A 23,686-nucleotide genomic window follows, 5' to 3' on the forward strand; every position below is an offset into this window, starting at 1 on the left:
AACTATTCCCTTGCAGGGCAAGAACATGTCCCCCCACCCAAGTTTATAATGGTTGTTACAGCCCTGGCTTTATTACTTCAGTGAAAAGACATTTTTAATTATGGAAAATGTAAACATTGGCTATATCATATCAAGATATCGAGGCTACATAAACAAATGGAAAGGCATAGATTTATAAAAAATTTCAGGGAAATAAAAACAAGTAAATAAATAAAATAGGCCATTAGACAAAGGCAGATAAAATTGTGTCCGTGTGTGTGTGTGTGTGTGTGGGCAGGTTTAAGTGGTTTACGAGGACTTTTTTTTAGGTTACAAACTGATAATTACAAGGGTATTATGCTATAAATGTGGTTTATGAGGACATTTCTAGTATCCCCATGATTCAAATCGCTTAAAAAACATACTAAACTATGTTTTATTGAAAATGTAAAAATGCAGAAAGTTTGTTGTGAGGGTTAGGTTTAGGAGTAGGGTTAGGGTTAGGGTTAGGGGATAAAATCTATAGTTCATACAGTATAAAAATCATTATGTCAATGGAGAGTCCTCATAATGATAGCTGCACCAACGTGTGTGTGTATGTGTGTGTGTGTGTGTGTGTGTGTGTGTGTGTGTGTGTGTGTGTGTGTGTGTGTGTGTGTGTGTGTGTGTGTGTGTGTGAATTTTAGCTTCTCTGGGATAGAAATGCCAATGGTGAATTAAATGAAATATATAAATATTATAAGAAAAGAACAATAGATGTTATAAAGTTTCATTCAAATACAGCAATAATACGAAAAATAAAGTGCAAAGGTGTAACATTAATTATATTTAGAAAGGTTAACATTACTTAAAATATCAGGGGGTACTTCAAATAAATCATTTAGGTCAAAGGGGTTTGGCTGACTAAAAAGTTTGGTAACCCTTACACTTGGCTGTGACCCAGTCCCTTATATAAAGCCACATCAACACATGCAATGCTAATTCTTCAAACTGTTTAGAGCGAATCGGAAAAAACTAGAGAGTGTATGAACATCAATATTTGCATCCCTAGAACATTTACACCAGTTACAGGATATCTAATACAACTCAATCAATTATAAAGCTCTCTGGAATACTTGATTGTGACTGGTCAATCAAGACACTCTGTGGTCAAATATTTATATTAATTTGTTAAGACTGTCAAGCGATTAAAACATACTGCTATGTTCTTACTTATTTCATTGCAATTTTCTCTGTCACTATAATATTTTTATTATTTTTTTAAATGCATACAGTAATTGTTTGATACGATAACATATGTTTTATCCCATTAATTTTCAGAACTACAGTATTTGTCTTTTAATTTCTCCTCTCTATATATTTATGAGAACAACAATAAACACTTTTAAGAATTATTGATGAAAGACCAATTATTGTCTAAGACAAAGATAATCTCTTGTAGTATGAACAATAATTATTAACTTAAAAAATAGAGAACAAGGAAGTGTTTTTAGAAACTCAGTTTTACTGGTATAATATCACAAACATTGACAGTCAGTGTGAAAGACCTGCAAAAGGTTTTACAATCAAATACTTTACACTGTTTTTCCAATAGTGAGCATGAACTGGTGTCACCAATTGTGACACATTTAACCTTTATGGGTTAAAACACTGAAATATACTGTATATATACATAATTTATTTGAGACAGTTGAAATGACTAAGTTAGGCTAGTTTTAGAACTTCTTTGACCATGACACCCAGACCATCAAAGATCTCATGGATGGGAGCGTTGCACATGAATGCGCTGGTAGTCACCAGTTTGTTCTTCTTATCAACATGCACCTCGCCAACATTCTTGTTCAAGTGCTTGCAGCCCAGTTCTACAATGGATTTTGCAACCTGAGCATACGGCCACCTGCAGTCACAACAAAGAGAGTATTATTAGTCTTAATTAGTGATGCATCTAATGAGGTAACATCATCAAAGCTCACTTTTAATAACTTTACTGCCTAAACCATGATATCTCTAATGAGAAATGGTGGCTTTACCATTTTAAACATTTGTTCCATGGCTTCATTTAATGACTCTAATGTCATAAGCTGTAAGAACAGGCAATATCGTTTTTTTCTTACATCTCGCACTCGCAGTCGTGGCCCACAGTAAGCTCACATCCTGGAACAGCTTTAGCGGCGAGAACGGGGGAGATACAGCACATGCCCATGGGCTTCCCTGCCTGATGGAAACATTTGATGACCTTCTCCACCTGGGGTTTGACTGAATACTCCTTGCCTTTGGTGGCCCAATCGCTCAGGTTTTTAGCCACGCCAAACCCACCTGTATGGTACATTGTAACAGCAAATTATTTGTATTTGCTTGTTGATTCAAAATGAACTAGATTTGAAAATTTTCTTAAGAAAATGATTTTGATGCTAGGGTGTCCTAGATAGTTTCTAAGGCATAACTTAGGTAATCTGGGTGTTGCTTTGTGGTAGCTAGGATGCTCTAATAGTTTCTAGGTGGTTTCTATGGGCTTCTTGGTGGTTGCTTACTAGCCCAAGTCAAAAGAGTCTCTATGATATTCTGGCCTATATACCTAGATATGGCTCGGGTCCCTTCTGCAAAGTAAGTCCATGGGATTTTTCACCCGTTTTATCATCTACTAGGTGCAAATATTAAGTCAATTAGAATTAATCATTTGCAGTGCAATAATTTGATACAACAGTTGTTCTGATTACCTGGAATGATGAGCGCATCAAAAGCAGAGACATCTAGCTTGGCCAGGTCAATGATGTCACCTCGGGCGATGCGGGCACTCTCCTGCATCACATTCCTCTTTTCTGTCCCAGGTTTACCTTCACAGTGGTTCACCACGTGCATCATCTCAGTGTCAGGTGCAAACATTGAAACCTACAATGCAAAATGAGCTCTGTTAAAGAAAAGACTCAATGATACAAAGCACTAGATGACGTTTATTACAGTCTCTTTGCATCGCCCAGCTTCATACTGCAATGTATCTTAATTAGACAAACTATTGCACATTTATAGTATTCTAAAAAAAAGTCTCTGTAGACATGAATTATATTGCACAGGTATAAAGTCAAGTTGTAATCACATTAAACTGCACATCAACATATTGCAGGTGTATTGCTTAAATGACACATAACCCTGGTGTGCAAGTGCATGCATTACCTTGGCACCTGCTCGACTCAGGTGTACCATTATAGCAGATGCCTCATGGACTTCTGTTCCATCATACACGCCACACCCAGAGAGGATCACTGCCACACACTTTGCCATCTTATCTAGTACACTAAACACAAACATTTCATTATTAAAGAGTGATGAATGACATTCTGCACTCTCATGATGGCCATTTATGTTACTAAATTCATTTTAAGAATGTATTTGAAGGTTAAAGACATTGTGCAAAGATATCTAGCATAAACGACAGGTGGCAATTACACATACATCTGCAGAATTAAATGTTTGTATAAGACTAGCATCCTCCAGAGAGTTTTGCTCAGGTAACACACGATTGCTACAGTTGCTAGGCAGTTATGGTCAGTGTTGGTGAGTAACGGAATACATGTAACGGGATTACGTATTTAAAATACAAAATATAAGTAACTGTATTCCACTCAGTTACAGTTTAAATCATTGGTAATTAGAATACAGTTACATTCAAAAAGTATTTTGATTACTGAAGAGATTACTTTGCATTTTATTGTCATTTGTTTCATTTAATATTTAGTCCTTTCAGATGGAAAACATTTATACATATAAATGATGCGATTTTATACATAAATGAAATTATTTTTGTATTGTTTTCCTGTAAAAATATCTAAAAATCCTTAAAACAAGATCAGTTTGATTGATCTTGTTTTAGAAACAACACTGCATAAGATATTTCGGTTTTTCAGAGAATGTATTTTTAACATGTGTATTTTGTCTTACTGTACTGGCAGAGTTTTTATAGTCAAAACAAGTGAAAAAATCTACCAGTGCTGAAGAAGTAATCCAAAGTATTTAGAATACGTTACTGACCTTGAGTAATCTAACGGAATAAGTTACAAATTACATTTTAGAGCATGTATTCTGTAATCTGTAGTGCAATACATTTCAAAAGTAACCCTCCCAACACTGGTTATGGTAAACAAGTACCATTAAACAGAGTATTTAAAAAATGTTCCTTAACTATTATAAATCATTGAGTGGGAAATCATTATTACATCCTGTTTAAAAAACTCATCCCCTATAAAAGTCTTTAATGCAAAAACATTTGCATTCTGAGTTAAAACATCATGGTATGATGTTCCAGTGTTAAAATGTCCATACTTAAAGACTTTATTAAATCTATAACTGTAGTTGTTAAATGTAATTCATAACTTACCTTGTTAAACAGAGTTGACTTTACAGCGAAGTGCACAGCCTCTTCTTGAATGAATGGCTCACTCCACAAAAGGGATGTCTTATATTCAAAGGTTAAGATCCCTCCCATCAAGGCGTGTAAAACTGTGCATTACACAGCCTCCCTGTGAGAGCTGCCTGGAAGGAAAAGAGGAAATTATTGTCTCTGTTTACACAGACAGATGCTTAGTCATTCATTCACTCAGCTCACCAGTGTTTGCATTGATGCAACACTCACTGCACTGTAATAAAACTTCTTGTTAATGAAGAGACCAGGGCAAGTTGTCACACTGAAAAGCTGTAACAAGGGCTATATCTAAGTAACTGTAAGGTTTTGAGACAAAAATAGGTCCAGTTGCAGAAAATGTGTTTTCTCTAGCAGTGTTTTGTTTTATGTTTGTTTGTTTCAAGGATTTTTTTTTTTTTTTTTTTTTTAACTAAAATATCATGCAATGTCATCATATTTTTGTAATAGCTGTTGGGTCAACAAGTGAACACAATAAAACCACACTGGCATACACAGTAAAAAAGCAATGAAATCATATAATACATTTAAAACACAAATGTGTTGTTGATGATTTAAAAAAAAAAAAAAAAAAAATCTTTTTTTTTTCTTTTTTTTATGGCTATTCTTCTCAAAATCAATGTCAATAAATAAAGGGATCCAACTGTGACAACTTGCCCCATATAGTGTAACAAAGTAGGCTAAATTAAATTAACTCTATCTTTTTTCCTGTGCAATAATGGATAAAATGTTCTTGTAGCCAAGACTTTAATGTATGTGACTATTTAGAAATTAATTGACATACACAAATAAACCTAACCTGAAATATTCACGGAAGAGAAAAGTGTGACAACTAGCCCCGGTGCTCTTATATGACGTTTTGAAACGGCATTATTTTATTGTTTTGTATTAGACACATTATCTTCTCATATCTTTCTCAAGCAATGGGTAAACTAAGGACACTCCAGGAAAGAAGGAAGTAAAAAAAAAAAAAAAAAACGTTAAAGCGCGGTTGTGACGTCACCGCTCATGATGTCACCTGTGTTTATAAAGCTCAGCGCTTGTGAGAAGTTTGTCTGTGTAATGTCAGGATGGCGGAGGTTAATGCTGAATCACTGCACTTCTCCATCGGGATCCTCGGAATATCTGGAGGTAAGTTTAAAAAAACAAACAAACACTTTTGGGCTTTTAAATCTTACCAATAATTAATGCAATAATTTATGCATAGCTATTATATAATAAATGTTACATTATTATCACTGTTGTTTACTTCGCTCAGTAGAAAATGTGAAAAAAAAAATCACATTATGATTTAAATAAATAAATATTAAATAAATAAATTAAAATGTAATAAGCGATTAAAAATATTAACCCTAAATAATAATAATAAGAAACAATATGATTTTATTTCTATAATTTTAAACATTTTTAATATGTTATTATTAAGTTTTATCATTTATTCTTTTCCATAACATACATAAACTTTACCAGTAGAGGGCAAATCTAATGTATTCTAAACTGAACAGCTTTATTGCTAAAAAGTGAGAGCGTTAACAGAAGTTCTTCTATACTTTTTCTTTTTATCCTTATATTTAAAAAAGAGTTTTTAATTATCATTTATTTTAAAGGTTCTTTGCTGCTTCTGGTGAACTACTATGCAAGCTCTCCAGGCCAACCCTTCATCACAGACACAGCTTTAGGAGTTGTGCTTCTAATATTCTCTATTCTGCTGGCTTATGCAGGTATGTTTTACACATCATTAGATGACAATAAACATGTTATTTGTCATAAGTTATGTACAAATGGGATATGAGCAAATTGACTGATTTTCAGACGTTTAAATTGTGCAATCTCAAGTCAGAATTTCTTAAACTAACTAGGCTACATAATAATACTGGTGTTAGTTCATTTAAATAAAAGGTAAATATAACATATAGACCCAATTGTTTCTATTTGATTGCATGAGTATAAAGGTGTCTTTTATAGATGACACACTCTAGTACAGTCTATTGGCAGCTGCATTTGTAATGCAGTCAATTCATAATTGCAATGTTAAAATATTTTCACCTATCCTATCTTAATATGCTGAGAACTCAACTCTAAGTAAGTCATTTGTTGGTTGATTTAGCTGAAAAGTGTAAACGTTGTGGCTATGTGGTGCTACAAACAAAAAACACACATACACACATATGTATGTATATATATATATATATATATATATATATATATATATATATATATATATATATATATATATATATATATATAATAAGATTTACACATTTCAGTTACAAACATCTATTAAATTGAATTGCATTATCATTAATAAATAATACAAAAATTATGTTCAAATTCAATTTGATGGATATTTGTAATGAAATTGAAACGCGTAAATCTTAAGAATAGGCTAAAATATATTTCCTGTGTATGTTTGAGAATCTTGACCAACCTGACAGAGCATAATTGGCTCAGCCAATGGCTTGAGTTTGGGGCGGGACTATCTGTTTTTATCAAACAATGACAGATGGGGGAGTGTCCAGGAAACCTTTTTAAAAACAGTGATTATTTTTGCAATCCTTTGTGGTCATGCTTGTGGCATAGAAATGACACACTTCAAGCTTTAAACTCAATTGCATGTAATCTTAATGTTATTTTGTGAATGCATAAATATCAGCAAATTCAACAAAATCTCTCTCTTTCTCTCTCACTGTCCTTTTATCCAGGGGTACAACGACGCCAGTCCCACAGTTCTCTATGTGCTAGTTTGTGCCTGACTGTCTCAGCCCTCTGGTGTGGTTCAGGGTTAGTACACATACTAACCGGTGAGAAAGTAATCAGTGGCACAAATGGGCTGAGAGATGCCATGGTGCCCGGGCTTGCCGCTTTCACCCTGGCACTGCTTGTTATTTTCATCGTGGCTGTTCTCCAGCATGAGGTGGTGCTGTCATCCATAGCCCTCACTATATGTTTAGCATGTGCCCACCAGATTGCCGGTATTGCCGATTTGACCTTCGGACAGGCGGCTACTGCCGCCTGCTACCTCATGGCCTGTTTAGTGGGTGCTTACTTTGGAAGCGGGCGTTTGTTGTCTTATATCACGCAGAGAAAGATCCAGCTAACTGGAACAGGTTTTTTTAGTAAAGACAGTGCAAAACCATTACAGAATCAAGAGGCCAATGATGTCGCTGCAGTTGGAATAATCATGAATTTGTTGTCGGCTAGTGTACTAGCATGTCCTTTGCTTGGTGTGGTCCCTAGACTTTTCTCTGGCCATGTCCCATGGTTGTGGACCGCTGGCGTTTTCCAATTGGGCATCTGTGTTAAGAGTTACAGAGTGATGGACACCATGGCGGCCACTTTTTACGGTTTCACATCTATTTTACGGTTCACAGAGGGTTATACCGCCCTAGTTGCCGACTTAACAGAACAAGTACCCTATTCCCCAGTACCTTTTCCAGTTGTATTGTCTGTGCTGTTTTTTGTTCTAGCTTTGTTTAGCTTCCAAGGAGGACTTTTGAACGCCATCTACCAATTGTTCTTTGTGGCGTACTGCATAGCCATTGCAGCCGAACCCCGAAGCTTCTTTCAGAGGGGAACGCAAGGTGTACAGGCCGCTATTTTTGTTACTTCTGGCTTTGTGCTTTTTATAACCCTTTATAACTTGGTTTCACCAAACAAGATACCTACTGGTGCGGGTATAATTAAGAACTTATTGGCTCGCAGTAATAAATTCGTCCTCCAAACTCATGGCAAAGATCTTCATGCTCCCTATCTGGGCTTTTCGAAATATGCAGATGCTGAAGTGTTGGGCCATGGCTGCAGCGTCCTGGCTGCATTTTCAATAACAGCATCGGTTACTAGTGGAAACCCATTGGCAATTCTGATTCTACCTTGGGCTGTGGTGTCAGGCGGTGTGTTGCACTTGTTATGTGGTTCTGTTGCATTTGCGCGAGGCAAGACCCTGGAGAGCACCACTTTCATCCTTTATGGTATCATGTGGACAGTGTGGGGACTGACGCGCTTCGGTGGCCTCTATGGTGACGTCCGTGGCCTGCACATAGCTGTGGGAATCATCAGTTTTATGCTCTTCAACGTTTTGGTGACAGTTGGCACTCTGTTTCTCAACAAGGCTTGGTTCATCTATGCCTTCACGTTCCAGCTCATCTTGATTAGCTTTTTACTGGATGCAGTAGGTGTGCTGCCCTACGGTTACGATATTGGCGTGACCATTATCTTTGGGCTAGTGAGTTTCTACATCTTCTTTGCCAGCATTTTCAACTGCACCTTTAAAAGCCCACAAATTCCATTTGGAGATCCTTTGATCAAGCTGAGGGGCTTTGGAGGAGGCAAGGACAGCTGCCCGCACCTTTCAGCCAAGAAATCTTCATCTGTTCAACAGATTGCAGGTGAGTAGCAAAATTTAAAAGGATAGCTCACCCAAAAAATGACAAATCTGTCATCATTTACTCACCTACATGTCGCTCCAAACCCATATGACTTTCCCTCTTAAGTGCAACACAACACCTTGTGTGTTCCACAGAAGAAAGAATGTCATACAGGTTTGAAACAACAAGGGTGAGTAAATGATGACAGAATTTTTATTTTTGGATGAACTGTCCCTTTAAGGTATAGAATGGCTAATGTATTTGCATATACACTCACTGATCACTTTATTAGGAACACTATGGTCCTAATAAAGTGCCCGATTTGGTCTTCTGGTGTTGTAGCCCATCCGTCTCATGGCTCGACGTGTTGTGCATTCTGAGATGCTATTCTGCTCACTACAATTGTACAGAGGGGTTATCTGAGTTACCACAGCCTTTCAATACTCAAACCAGCCCATCTGGCACCAACAATTATGCACAGTCGAAATGACTGAGATCAAATTTTTCCCCATTCTGATGGTTGATATGAAAATTAACTGAAGCTCCTGACCCGTATCTGGATGACTTCCACATGATTGGCTGTTTAGATAATTGCACGAATAAGTAGGTTTATAGGTGTTCCTAATAAAGTGCTCAGTGAGTGTACAGTGTTGTGAATGCGTATGTATAACTTCTTTATTTTTTGACAGAGATCATGAAGAATGGCGGAATATGTGGGATGCCCACTGACACGGTCTATGTTCTTGTAGCAGCTTGCAATCGTCCACAGGCTGTTGAAAAAGCCTATAGGTCAGTTATATTCCAGTTTGATATTTTTAAAGACCAAAACTTAAGCCCTTTTCACACTGACAGCGATAAAGTGACGTTTTCAAAGAGAGTTCACTATTTCTGGCGACATGAGCGTGAACGGCCGATATGGGTGTGTCCAGCGACTCGATCTCAAAGTCAAAGGCCACAATAACCTGTTTTAGTTTGAAAACTCAGACAAAGTATACGGTAGTGGAGAGTGTATTCGAAATGCTCCGTTTTCGCTGGCGGAAATGCTGTTCTAGTGTAAACGTAGCAAAATGTATGCGTTTTCAAAAAACAAAATTGTGGATGTGGTCAAAATAGAATAAATGTTATTGTAATGGCAAAACATCTAATTTGTGATCTGATTTGCAAAAGCTGTCCAGTTGCACAGCCCACCAAGAATGTCCAGTGATGAATTTCCTACTAGCGACTGTTAAAATCGCTGTCAGTCAGTACGTTCACAAGTTATAATCCAGCTACAGTGGGTTTTTGCATATTCGAGCTACAGTCTTCATTTGTCTATACAAGTATACATGGCACAATGTGTAATTGAATATTTGAAGGACGGACGTCAATTACGTTGGGTTAAATACAAGTCGCATACCATGTGACTTTCGTAGCATGCGCACAATGGCGAGGCCAACTGTGGTCTGATTAACGTGTACATGCTGGACAAAGCCAAGCTATAATCGCATTATCTAGGTCTGTTAAGGCTAGGGTATACGTTATTTTTCCACGTGCTGTTCCGTTTCGTGCACGGTCTAGTGCTTAGCCTTTCAACGTAGACTATTTAGACCGCAAGCCCATACAGACACATTTGACGGATGCGCACTACGACTGATTTGTGATACTCTTTTTAGCACAGTCAATGTCGAACGCATGTGCAGACTTCGGTATACTTCGGTTTTTGTGAACATGCGGACAATACGCGTGTACTGGGCTGATAACGAAGTTTGCATCACACGCACTGTGTGTGAGAAACCACAGTAAACTTTGCCCTTTAGTTTGACTTCACAAAAATCCCCCCAATGATCTTATTCCAATACTGACCCAGGTTTACATGACATTTTAAAAAGACAAATTATTATAGTCCGACTGAAACTGAACTTTTAAAGTGCATGCATATGTACTGAGTGTGAACAGGGCTTTAGGCACATACTTTAGTTTATGTTGCTTCATTAGTGCCTCTAACCATGTAATCGTACCTCTACAGGGTGAAGAAACAGGCAAAAGAGCGTCCCATGTCCTTATGGATTTCTTCCTTAAAGCAGTTGGAGCCGGTCAGACAACAGATCAGCCCTATTCTCTGGAACTTTATGGAGGCTGCCTGGCCATCTTCCATTAGCTTAGTAATAGCTAGAGGTGGGTAATTCTCATCTTTGATTAACACGGTGGACCTGAGATGCAAAATTATGTAAAACAACTTAAAAACAACTTTTTTAAACCAAACTTCAACTTTTAATCTTAGCACCATGGATGGAATTCTTTGGATTGGGCGACTCATCCAAATACATTGGCACACCACAGAGCATAGCCATAAGAAACCCAGATTGTAGTGTAGCTACACATCTCATAAATTTGGTAAGTCTTGTTGTTGTAGATCGTGTTCATGTTGGAATCTATAGTAGTATTGTTCTTCTTATTAAAAACCTTTTTTAAACCAGGTGGGCCCCATTGCTGTCACATCTGCTAACCCAACCGGTGAGGCAGACACAACACATCATAATCAAGTTCATGCCAAACTGGGCGACAAGGTAAGCCATTTTTTTTTACCGGTATTACACATTAGGGGACTAATATTGTGTTTACATCATGTTGGAATTACGTAATCATGAGTTTCACATCTTTGTCAAAATTGTAGATTTTTTATAGCTAGTGTTAGTTGGGTCACTTTCTTTGTTCTTAAATATTCTGCAAGAGAATATAGAGGGGAATTAATGTAGCAATGAAGTATTTTGCTTACGAACAAAGTCATGCATGGATGCATTTTGGCACTATGAACATTGCCATTGAAATTAGACATTTACTCTTAGGTCTGAGAGTGTGAACAACTCCAAATAGAATCTCAATGTCTTCTCGTATTTATTGTAATTCTGACATAATGTGAACGCAGCAGACATTTTTTTTTCTAAATATATCCTAACATGTCTTCTAGGTAGATGGAGTGCTGTGCGATGGGCCGTCACCAGAGAATATCGCCTCTACCGTGGTCGACTGCACCAAAATTGAGAGTGGACAGATCGGATTCTTCCGTGTCGGTCTTATTCCTAAATCTAAGGTAACATTGTCCTTCCATCAAAGATGTCTGACTATTCTCAGAATTGCTTTTGTATTTACAGCAAATCTGTTTGTTGTGATTGGGTCAAGGTTCTTCAGATCTTCGAGGAGATTCAGAAGAGTTACAGACATGGTCAGCTGAACGCAGCGTTTGAGTCAGACATCACAGACCCTCACAGAGATCTGACCGTTTCTCAGACAGACTTCTCAGAGACGAACACAGACTCTGGTATTGGTCATGTGACCCCTGCAGACTGGCAGAACTCTCTAGATTCGGATGAGTCTCAATAGATACTGACATTAATATTTTAACGTGTTTTGAAATGTACAACCTATTTGCACAAATGGATTGGGAAACAATGAAATTACTTTACAGGATTGTATTTTAATTGATGTTGGTAATTATGTTAACTCTATGACAGATTATATTACCATATTGTAACATTTTTGTACAACATCGTCATATACATCATTTCAGTTGTGGTTTTCTTATTACAATACTAGAAAGTATTTTATTTATTTTTATTTTTTTTATTCTTATAAAGGAAATGCAATTTCACAAAATGGCTAAATTATGCATATTCTGAAATATAAATGCATATTATGAATTGTAAAGTTTGTAAATGTTGTAATTATGTATATTATTAATGTCAAAGTCTTTAATAAATTATATTATTAAAAATGAATCACGATCACTCTTTATGTTTACATACATTCAGATTATATGTGTTCATATGTCATCAATATGGAGTCATGACTGAATAATATTTTCTTAGTGGAGACGGACAAATGAGCTCTACCAAATTGTTTTAACAGTTGCAATGGCCTGTAGATATAAGCTTTCTCCAGGATAATGTTCACTGAATCCCTGTAATGCCCTTCCATCCCAGTTCCTGCTTCAAAATGGAACTCAAAAATGTATAATAATGAAATATTGACTATCACTGTGAATGTAGCACTGATAGTTCTCAGTGTTAGCTCATTCATTAATAAAAAATTTTTTTTGAATAATTATATTCCATGAATAATTATTACAATATGCTCTAGGTCCCATTTCTGAGGGGGCCATCTTACCCCAAAATTCTAACTTTACTTTCCCACTTCAAAAAATAAAAAATAAAAATAAAAATGAGATCAACTAACCTCAAAACTGTTCAGATGGAATAAATCCCACAAATGGTGATGTTCAGATAAAACATAAAAAATTGAAAAACAAGTATATACAATAGTACTGTATAAAGTGCACAGTGTGCAAATTTTATTTATGCATGGAATAACGGGATGACCTACTATATATATATATATATATATATATATATATATATATATATATATATATATATATAAAGTGCATTGCAAAACAGAGCACACTGTATGGAAAACGTAAATAAATTGTGCACAAAATGTAATTAAAAAATGGAAAATAATCCATTTTATTTTCATAATAAAAACTGGATGCCACATGCAACATGATGAGGTCAGGTGAGGACAATAATTCATTGTAGCATACTACTGTTTGAAATGTTTTTTTTTGTTTTTTTTTGCTTATTATTTAAAAAAAAATAGTAGGCAGTATACAGTGTGTACTGCACAGACTTCGGTAAGTATAAACTAGTATTCCATTCTAAACACATCCCATATACTACACATTGGCAAGTAAAAGTATGTGAACCCCTTGGAATTACCTGCATTTACAGTATGTATACATTTGTCTTAAATCTGAGTTGATCATCTAAGTTACAACAATGAACAAACACATGAATAACACACAAATTATTGTATTGTTCTTGTACATATTGAATACACCATTCAAACATTCACAGTGTAGGTCTGCAGTGTTGGGGAGTAACGGAATACATGTAACGGGATTACGTATTTAAAATGCAAAATATAAGTAACTGTATTCCACTCAGTTACAATTTAAATCATTGGTAATTAGAATACAGTTACATTCAAAAAGTATTTAGAATACTGAAGAGATTACTTTGCATTTTATTGTCATTTGTTTCATTTAATATTTAGTCCTTTCAGATGGAAAACATTTATACATATAAATGATGCGATCCAAAGTGCATTTGAACAGCGGTGAAACATTTTCTTATGATGTGTTACATTCATACGAGCAGACAGAGAAGTAAGTTTGAAGTAAGTTTGGAGCAGAAGAAATAGAAATAAACCTTGTGTAAATTGTCAGCTTTACGCTAAGCTAAAATGCTATTTCTAGCCATTTTACATGCACACGTTACCAGGCACGATCATATTTTTTTATCAAGAAAATTCCCGTTGGATCATAGTTTCTTTTTTCTAGTAAGACCTTTGATATTAGGGCAAAAATCATATTCTTGATAATTTTTGTATTGTTTTCCTGTAAAAATATCTAAAAATCCTTAAAACAAGATCAATTTGTTTTATCTTGTTTTAGAAACAACACTGCATAAGATATTTAGGTTTTTCAGAGAATGTATTTTTAACATGTGTATTTTGTCTTACTGTACTGGCAGAGTTTTTATAGTCAAAACAAGTGAAAAAATCTACCAGTGCTGAAGAAGTAATCCAAAGTATTTAGAATACATTACTGACCTTGAATAATCTAACGGAAAATGTTACAAATTACATTTTACAGCATGTATTCTGTAATCTGTAGTACAATACATTTCAAAAGTAACCCTCCCAACACTGTAGGTTTGAAAAAGTATGTGAACCCCTAGGCCAGGGGTCAACAACCTATGGCACGTGTGCCAGCATTGGCACGTGGAGGGGTAATCACTGGCACGCCATCAACAGTGGGAGAGGAGTAGACCATTTTATTTATTTGAAATTCCGCACCTGAATTCCAATCTACATCTTGATGTAATCCTTCCTCATGATCACGCAGCGTATTTTCATCAGCTGAACGGGAGGCTAAACAAACGGTTAAAGTGTGACGAGACTGCAGTATACCCAACAGACTCGTGCAGTGCGTGCAAGCCATTTGCGCATCACGAGCTGGCAGCGCTTCACTTTCGGTTAATCGCGTGGGTAAACGTGCCCGCATTTGTTTCTTTTTTGTTTCAGAACAACACATGATGTAATAAGGAAAACACCACTATTAATTTTTGAGATTTCCAACCCAGCATACAGGTACACTGTCCTTAAACCATAGTCACACTCAAAATTACATTAAACGATTAAAAGAGGAAACATAAACCATCATCGTGGGGATCAAAACTCTTTTCAAGTCTATTTAAAATATACATTAAACCTGGAAATAAAGTTTTAGGATTTTGCAGCTGCGATTTACCGAAAAGGGCTAAATAGTTGATCAGCTTGTGATGCCCGAATGGCTTGCGAGTCTTGTCACACTTTAATAGTGTTTACCCTCCCATTCAGCTGATGAAAATACACTGTGTGATCATGAGGCCATTGACCAGGAAAAATAAAAAAATGGCACTTAATGTCAAAAAGGTTGTCGACCCCTGCCCTAAGCTAATGACATCAACAAAAGCTAATTAGAGTCAGGAGTTACAGTAGCAAACCTGGCATACAGTTAATGAAACGAGATTGGAGGTGTGGGTTAGAGCATCTTTGACTTATAAAAAGCACTCAAACATTTTGAGGTTGCTATTCACAAGAAGCATCTGCTGACATGGACCATGCCTCGCAAAAAGAGATCTCAGAAGACCTGCGATAACTGGACAGCGTTACAAAGTTATCCGAAGAGGTTACATATTCATCTGTCCACAGTTAGACAAATTGTCTATAAATGGAGATGATTTAGTACTGTGGCTACTCTCTCTAGAAGTGGCCGTCCAGCCATGTTGGGCACACCACAGAATGCTCAATGAGATAAAAAAGAACCCTAGAGTGGCAGCTAAAGACTTGAAGGAATCATTGGGACTGGTTGACATTTCTGTTCACCGCATACAAACATGAAAACATCATCCCAATGGTGAAGTACGGTGGAGGGAGCATCATGATTTGGGGCTGCTTTGTTGCTTCGGGGCCTGAACCACTTGCCATCATCAAGGGAAATATTAATTCCCAAGTTTTTCAAGATATCCTACAGGATAATGTCAAGGTGGCTGTGCGCTAGCTGAAGCTCAGTAGAAGTTGAGTGATGCAGCAGGACAATGACCCTAAACATCGATATAAATGCACTACAGAATGGCTTAAAAAAGGGAAATCCACCTTTTGGAGTGGCCAGTTAGAGCCCAGACCTTAACCCAATAAAAATTATGTGGAATGACCACAAGAGCCGTTCACACTAGACATCCTAAGAATACGGCTGAGCTAAAGCAGTTCTGTAAGGAAGAATGGTCCAAAATTCCTTCTGAATGTTGTGAAGGTCTAATCCGCAGCTACCGGCAGTGGTGAATTCTCAGGGCCAGCAAAGCCTTCTCTGCTGGCCTAACGTGCCAAATAAATAAATGTTTTTCATCCTTTCATTCTCAATCACCTTTTTGCCTATGTTTTTTTAATCGCTTTCCACTCTTAATTAATCTATAAACAAAAGTTTATCCATTCAGAATTTATTCCTTGATGCTTACAAGCAAAGTGTGACAGCTGTTTCACAAATCGCATGCTGAAGCAGATTTTCAGAATTTCTTCAGAATCCCTCAACAGTGCAAATGAATGAGCAACTAAAGTCAGATTGTCAGATTCATCAGCCAATCAGATTGATTTATTTGTTCTTGGTGGGTGTGATCTTTAGGATATGTCCCAGTCAAGGCCTTCTAGCTGGCCTTGAGTGACGCAATCACGCTTTAAGTGACGTAATTTGAAAGCGAAGAGCGCGAGATTGTCATCACTGCCGCTATTGCCATTGAGAAAGAGATCCTTATGGATTTAAAAACACGAGATTTTCTGCATGACCGTGTGATTGCTTAATTTATTAAACAGGAAAGAAGGACTGATTTTCACTTCAAGCAAATTGGCAAGTGCTTTTTGCATTGTTATAGCAACATCAGGAGTTTTCTAAGTGTAAATTAGGCTGCTGGAGCATTCAGTGTCGGATCAAGTTTAGAAAGGTAGTGCTGCGTTCCATTCAACTCGGAAAGTCGGATTTTACAACTTCCTACTAGGAATAGTGCAATGGAATGCATCTTAAAGTCAGAATTACAACTTGTAGGCTCGTGCAGAAATTCTCAACTCTGATTTCACCGAGATGCAGGGGCATGATGTCACACAAACATGTGGACACTCAGGGAGATATACAAAGTAAGTGATAAATATTCACTTTATTAAGTAATATCGATAAATGTGTTCATTTCCACATTACATGATATTAAAGCTTGTTAAACAAACGCCTGCAGAAACAGGTGTATAAAACATTACAATCTCTTTTGATAATCGTACACCTGAAGCACAAATGCAAGCGCTGCAGCAATGTTTATCAGTTGGGTTGCTAAGAGACATCTCTAATGAGAGTCAAACCCCTGCTAAGCTAACGGGAGCGTTGCAGTTTTGTTTCCTTAAACGTCATCTTCCGAATATTGGGGAATGGAATGCATTTATGGTCGGAGATATCAAGTATGAATATCCCACATCCAACTTGAATGGAACGCAGCATAACCGTGTACCCTAACGAAACAAAATTTATTGCAAGCAACATTTAAATTGCAAATATTATTAGATCGATTTTTCCAGGTATTATAGACCTCCTTGGTAGATTAATATGAAAAATGATGATTTCACAAAACAGTCATGCTGCAGTTAAAATTAGGCTTGCTTGAGCATTAAGTGTCGTTTCAAGTTCCGGCTTTCGTGCGTGGACGTGCTTTTAAATGTCAGTTGGTATTATTAGTTGACTGCCACGTAGGCATAGCATCTTATTCATTGTGAAATTGTGTTTTCTTAATGGCATGAATCGCACCGAAGGCCTAGACTTAAAATGCATGGCCCGCGGCTGGCTACCGGAAACGCTTGGTTGAGGTTATTGCTCCCAAAGGAGGAATCAGCTTAATTTTGGGTTTCACTACTCTTATCAATTTTGCACAATGTTCACCAAAGTTGGCTCTAGATGATCTTCTGAACAAGTTGAACAAAACTTATTGAATGGATTATTGAGTATAATGGGCATTTAATGGTGCAATAACATTCAAAAAGATAGACAGTACCAATATCAAACAGAGGATGAGTCTGTATTTTGGAAACATCTTGATGATGGTTGCTATGCAGTGAATGTTTGGTCATTACACGTTTGCTCCACTAAACAGGATGTGTCATACTTTCGGTTCTGGGAGCTATTCATAAAGCAGGTCTTGTTTTATAACTTTTAGAATTACTTCCTTCACCGTTAGTAAAAATGATGTGATTTCTCAGAACTGAAGCGGAAAAAGACATGAACACATGAAAGTTAAAATTAGAATTGAATTAATCCAAAGTGACAGCATAATAAAGTAGACATGTCATTCATTTAAAGTTATGCACGTATTGCCTTGTCATATGACTTCATTGAAAAGTAGATTTCAAATGACAATGCATCAGAGAAATGTTATATAACACTAAGTACAAATGAAACAGATTGTATTAAGATATAGTCTTTGTCATACTAGTATTGAGCAGATACTTTTTCCACATTAAATTAGTCATATAAAACACATAAAACTATTTAATACAAACAGATATTTTAATTTAAATTCAAAGAAAAACTCTATGAAAGAAATACAGTAAAATGCAAAAATATGTCCTATGAAGACACTATTAAAAAGCTTGTTTGTATTTCAACAGTTGTCTCATGGACAACTTAAGAGTCCCCCACTAAAACCCACAATTTTGACCCTGAGGTCTAGAAACATACATTTCCATTGATTTCTCACCTCATTTAAAACATAAAAAAAAAATTAAAAAAAACTATATTTTCAATATTTAACATTTTTGCATTTGTCCCTTACAATCTGTTGTCATAAAAATGCAAACTTGAATAATAATAATTTAAACTGTTTTTTTTTTATATATGTATATAAATTGCCATAATCAATCATAATTTCTTTCTTTTTCTTTTTTTTAATCTGGCAGTTGCATTGTTATTCTTAACTTTATGAGAGTGGAATATGTGCCCTAAATTATTGATTCTGTCAACAATGAAAAATGATGGATATACAGTGAACGTTTGGTCATTGTTTGCTTCATTGTTTAAACTTGACACATCATTCTTACAGAAAAGGTAGATAAAGCACATTTAGATTTGTTTTATGACTTTCGGAATTACTTCCTTCACTGAAATGGAACTCAAATAAATTATGTAAAAAAAACTGATGAAAGCTGATACACTGCCTGGCATAAAAAAGAGTTGCATACTCTATTATTTCATTTGACCGCTTTTAGCTTTGATTACGGCAAGTTCTCGTCATATTGTGTGTGTGGAAATGCTCTTACTTTCACTATTAAACATAGTTGTGAGTTCTACTGTCGATTTTTTATGATGTGACTTCACCAAGAATTTTAGTGATCTACGATCACGATCATTCAAGATTTCTTCCGACCACATTTCTTCCACGAAAGCTGACAGTTCACCACTGTCCTTCCAGGTTTTAATAATGCGTTGGACCGTTCTTAACCCAATTCCAGTGATTTCAGCAATCTCCTTAGTTGTTTTCTTTGCTTGATGCAGGCCAATAATTTGCCCCTTCTGAAACACAGTAACATCTTTTCCACGACCATGGGATACGTCTTCCGACATGGTTGTTTAAGAAGTGAGAAGCTACACACTGCATCAGTTAGGGTTAAAAGAATTGTTGCCAGCTGAAACAGATTAATCACTGCAATAATGATCCAATCATAGACTCTTAAGTATTGGCTTATTCAAATCCAAATGGTAAAATCTTTATTTATTTTTTTTGCCAGGCAGTGTATTATAGATATATTTGTCCAAAGTAATTGTATTAAAAGGGGACACATCATTCATTTAAAGTTAAGGGTGAAATTATTGTCTTGTAGTTTAATTTTGGCAATAACTGAACTTGTGTATGAGGATTAAGTACATAAAAGGAAGTTGATTTGAAAGAATTGATGGTGATTCTGAGAAAAGCTAGATAACACTATGTGTGAATGAATTTAACTCAAACAGGTGCATCTTGTGCATTTTTAATTCCAAAGAAACTCCTTTTTTTAAATGACAAAAATTCAGCATTTCAGACTTTGGTCTGGGATATTGTCTTAATGATCGCTTTGGCATCATCAGAAAAACCTCATTAAATACCATTGATTCTAGATAAAACACTGTCATAAAACATTGTATTTCTTTACAATGATGTTTGAATCATGCCTAGACAAATACAACTTTATGATTGCTTTCTTATTATTTCAATCACCTCCAATCAACAGTGAAGAATGATGCATAATCTTTGTGCAAAGATGAATGTTTGGTCATCACTCCACTAACATGTTATTTGAAACATTACTCTTAGTTAAGTCGTATCAAGCATATATTGTTTTGTTTTATGACTTCTGGGAAAGACTTCCTTCATTGTTGGTAAAAATCAGTGTTAAATTGAAGTTATGCTAAATACAAGGAAAAACCTCTGGTTTGTGATGTTATCATCACTTTGGCAACATCAGTCCAAAGCTAAAACAGGAATTTCAATTAAATACTTTCTATTCCTGAATAAATACTAACACAAACCCTGTTTTCATTCCTTTCCAATGATGTTTCGACCATGCCTGTAAGAATACAGTCTGGCTTTTGTTTGTATATTTCAATGTGAACGAGGACATTTTTCATGAGTTTCGCTCTGTTCCTTTGTTTTTGTTCCTGAAGTCTCAAAATAGTTTGGGCCAATAAGGAAGTGTCACCCAGCAGGTCAATTAAGAAGACTAAAGTAAACTACTTGTAGATAAACAGTAGAAACAAGAAATCTGTTTGTTTGGAATTTTTCTACATTTACTCATTTACTGAACAAAAGGTAATTGATACTCTGGAGACATTTGTAAGTTATGCACGTATTGCCTTGTCATATGACTTCATTGAAAAGTAGATTTTAAATGACAATGCATCAGAGAAATGTTATATAACACTAAGTACAAATGAAACAGATTGTATTAAGATATAGTCTTTGTCATACTAGTATTGAGCAGATACTTTTTCCACATTAAATTAGTCATATAAAACACATAAAACTATTTAACACAAACAGATATTTTAATTTAAATTCAAAGAAAAACTCTATGAAAGAAATACAGTAAAATGCAAAAATATGTCCTATGAAGACACTATTAAAAAGCTTGTTTGTATTTCAACAGTTGTCTCATGGACAACTTAAGAGTCCCCCACTAAAACCCACAATTTTGACCCTGAGGTCTAGAAACATACATTTCCATTGATTTCTCACCTCATTTAAAAAAAGATTGTTTTTTAAAAAAACAATATTTGCAATAATTTGGCCTAAAGGAAATGAAGCTAATAAGTTTTGCATTTGGCCCTTACAATCTGTTGTCATAAGAATTCAAACTTGAATAATAATAATTTAAACAGTTTTTTTTATATATGTATATAATACATATAATACACATTCGTCGTGGCATTGTTTCGACAACCTTATGCAACATTACAACATTTATTTCTGTCCAGAGTTGCATTGATTTTTGGCTGAGATCTTGTATTGATGATGGGAGAGTCGAACCACTCCGTAAAGTCTTCTCCAGCACATCCCAAAGACTTTCAATGGGGTTAAGGTCAGGACTCTGTGGTGGCCAGTTCATGTGTGAAAATGATTCCTCATGCTCCCTGAACCACTCTTTCACAATTTGAGCCCGATGAATCTTGGCATTGTCATCCTGGAATATGCCTGTCCCATCAGGGAATAAAAAAATCCATTGATGGGATAACCTGATCATTCAGTACATTCAGGTACTCAACTGACTTCATTTTATTGCCACATAACGTTGCTGAGCCTCGACCTGACCAATTGAAGCAACCCCAGATCATAACACTGCGTCCAGAGGCTTGTACAGTGGGCACTATGCATGACGGGTGCATCGCTTCATGTGCTTCCCTTTTTACCCTGACGCGCCCATCGCTTTGGAATAGTGTAAATCTGACTCAGACCACATGACCTTTTTCCATTGCTCCACAGTCCAATTTTTATGCTCCCTAGCAAACTGAAGTCATTTTTTCCGATTAGCCTCACTAACAAGTGGCTTTCTTGTGGCCACAAAGCTGTTTAGACCCAATCCTGTAAGTTCTCGTCACATTGTGTGTGTGGAAATGCTCTTACTTTCACTATTACACATAGCTGTGAGTTCTACTGTTGATTTTTTATGATGTGACTTCAAGCATTTTGTGATCTCAGATTACGATCATTCAAGATTTTTTTCCGATCACATTTCTTCTGCAAAGCTGATGGTTCACGACTATCCTTCCAGGTTTTAATAATGCGTTGGACCGTTCTTAACCCAGTTCCAGTGATTTCAGCAATCTCCTTAGTTGTTTTCTTTGCTTGATGCAGGCCAATAATTTGCCACTTCTGAAACACAGTAACATCTTTTCCACGACCACGGGATACGTCTTCCGACATGGTTGTTTAAGAAGTGAGAAGCTACACACTGCATCAGTTAGGGTTAAAAGAATTGTTGCCAGCTGAAACATATTAATCACTGCAATAATGATCCAATCATAGACTCTTAAGTATTGGCTTATTCAAATCCAAATGGTAAAATCTTTATTTATTTTTTTTGCCAGGCAGTGTATTATAGATATATTTGTCCAAAGTAATTGTATTAAAAGGGGACACATCATTCATTTAAAGTTAAGGGTGAAATTATTGTCTTGTAGTTTAATTTTGGCAATAACTGAACTTGTGTATGAGGATTAAGTACATAAAAGGAAGTTGATTTGAAAGAATTGATGGTGATTCTGAGAAAAGCTAGATAACACTATGTGTGAATGAATTTAACTCAAACAGGTGCATCTTGTGCATTTTTAATTCCAAAGAAACTCCTTTTTTTAAATGACAAAAATTCAGCATTTCAGACTTTGGTCTGGGATATTGTCTTAATGATCGCTTTGGCATCATCAGAAAAACCTCATTAAATACCATTGATTCTAGATAAAACACTGTCATAAAACATTGTATTTCTTTACAATGATGTTTGAATCAAGCCTAGACAAATACAACTTTATGATTGCTTTCTTATTATTTCAATCACCTCCAATCAACAGTGAAGAATGATGCATAATCTTTGTGCAAAGATGAATGTTTGGTCATCACTCCACTAACATGTTATTTGAAACATTACTCTTAGTTAAGTCGTATCAAGCATATATTGTTTTGTTTTATGACTTCTGGGAAAGACTTCCTTCATTGTTGGTAAAAATCAGTGTTAAATTGAAGTTATGCTAAATACAAGGAAAAACCTCTGGTTTGTGATGTTATCATCACTTTGGCAACATCAGTCCAAAGCTAAAACAGGAATTTCAATTAAATACTTTCTATTCCTGAATAAATACTAACACAAACCCTGTTTTCATTCCTTTCCAATGATGTTTCGACCATGCCTGTAAGAATACAGTCTGGCTTTTGTTTGTATATTTCAATGTGAACGAGGACATTTTTCATGAGTTTCGCTCTGTTCCTTTGTTTTTGTTCCTGAAGTCTCAAAATAGAAAAAATCAGCCAAAAAAAGCCAATAAGGAAGTGTCACCCAGCAGGTCAATTAAGAAGACTAAAGTAAACTACTTGTAGACAAACAGTAGAAGCAAGAAATCTGTTTGTTTGGAATTTTTCTACATTTACTCATTTACTGAACAAAAGGTAATTGATACTCTGGAGTCATTTGTACTTACTCCAGTTTGACCCATAAGGAAGTACAAGAGGGATTGTTTTGTAAGTTACACATTAAATGGCCTCTTTGAGTCATCAAAGACTTGTTTCCATAGAGTAAG

The 23,686-nt window shown here is 35.9% G+C and overlaps 2 protein-coding genes across 2 annotated transcripts; one reads left to right on the forward strand and one right to left on the reverse strand.

The window, feature by feature from the left end:
• Window positions 1-1,469: 1,469 nt before the first annotated feature.
• LOC127412815 (glutamine amidotransferase-like class 1 domain-containing protein 3, mitochondrial) lies at window positions 1,470-4,406 on the reverse strand. Its single transcript, XM_051649468.1, has 5 exons — window positions 4,352-4,406; window positions 3,151-3,271; window positions 2,697-2,868; window positions 2,094-2,295; window positions 1,470-1,876 (listed from the first exon to the last, which is right to left on the reverse strand). Exons 2-5 carry the CDS (start codon window positions 3,256-3,258, stop codon window positions 1,684-1,686), a joined length of 675 nt encoding a protein of 224 aa, XP_051505428.1. The 5' UTR covers window positions 3,259-3,271; window positions 4,352-4,406; the 3' UTR covers window positions 1,470-1,683.
• A 1,050-nt stretch (window positions 4,407-5,456) lies between these two features.
• On the forward strand, window positions 5,457-12,416 carry si:ch211-153b23.4 (uncharacterized protein LOC335392 homolog). Its single transcript, XM_051649433.1, has 9 exons — window positions 5,457-5,524; window positions 6,001-6,114; window positions 7,096-8,778; window positions 9,447-9,546; window positions 10,763-10,911; window positions 11,018-11,130; window positions 11,214-11,303; window positions 11,705-11,827; window positions 11,917-12,416. Exons 1-9 carry the CDS (start codon window positions 5,464-5,466, stop codon window positions 12,115-12,117), a joined length of 2,634 nt encoding a protein of 877 aa, XP_051505393.1. The 5' UTR covers window positions 5,457-5,463; the 3' UTR covers window positions 12,118-12,416.
• The last annotated feature ends 11,270 nt before the right edge of the window (window positions 12,417-23,686 follow it).

This window comes from Myxocyprinus asiaticus, chromosome 22 (assembly GCF_019703515.2).
Source record: "Myxocyprinus asiaticus isolate MX2 ecotype Aquarium Trade chromosome 22, UBuf_Myxa_2, whole genome shotgun sequence".
Taxonomy (NCBI): domain Eukaryota; kingdom Metazoa; phylum Chordata; class Actinopteri; order Cypriniformes; family Catostomidae; genus Myxocyprinus; species Myxocyprinus asiaticus.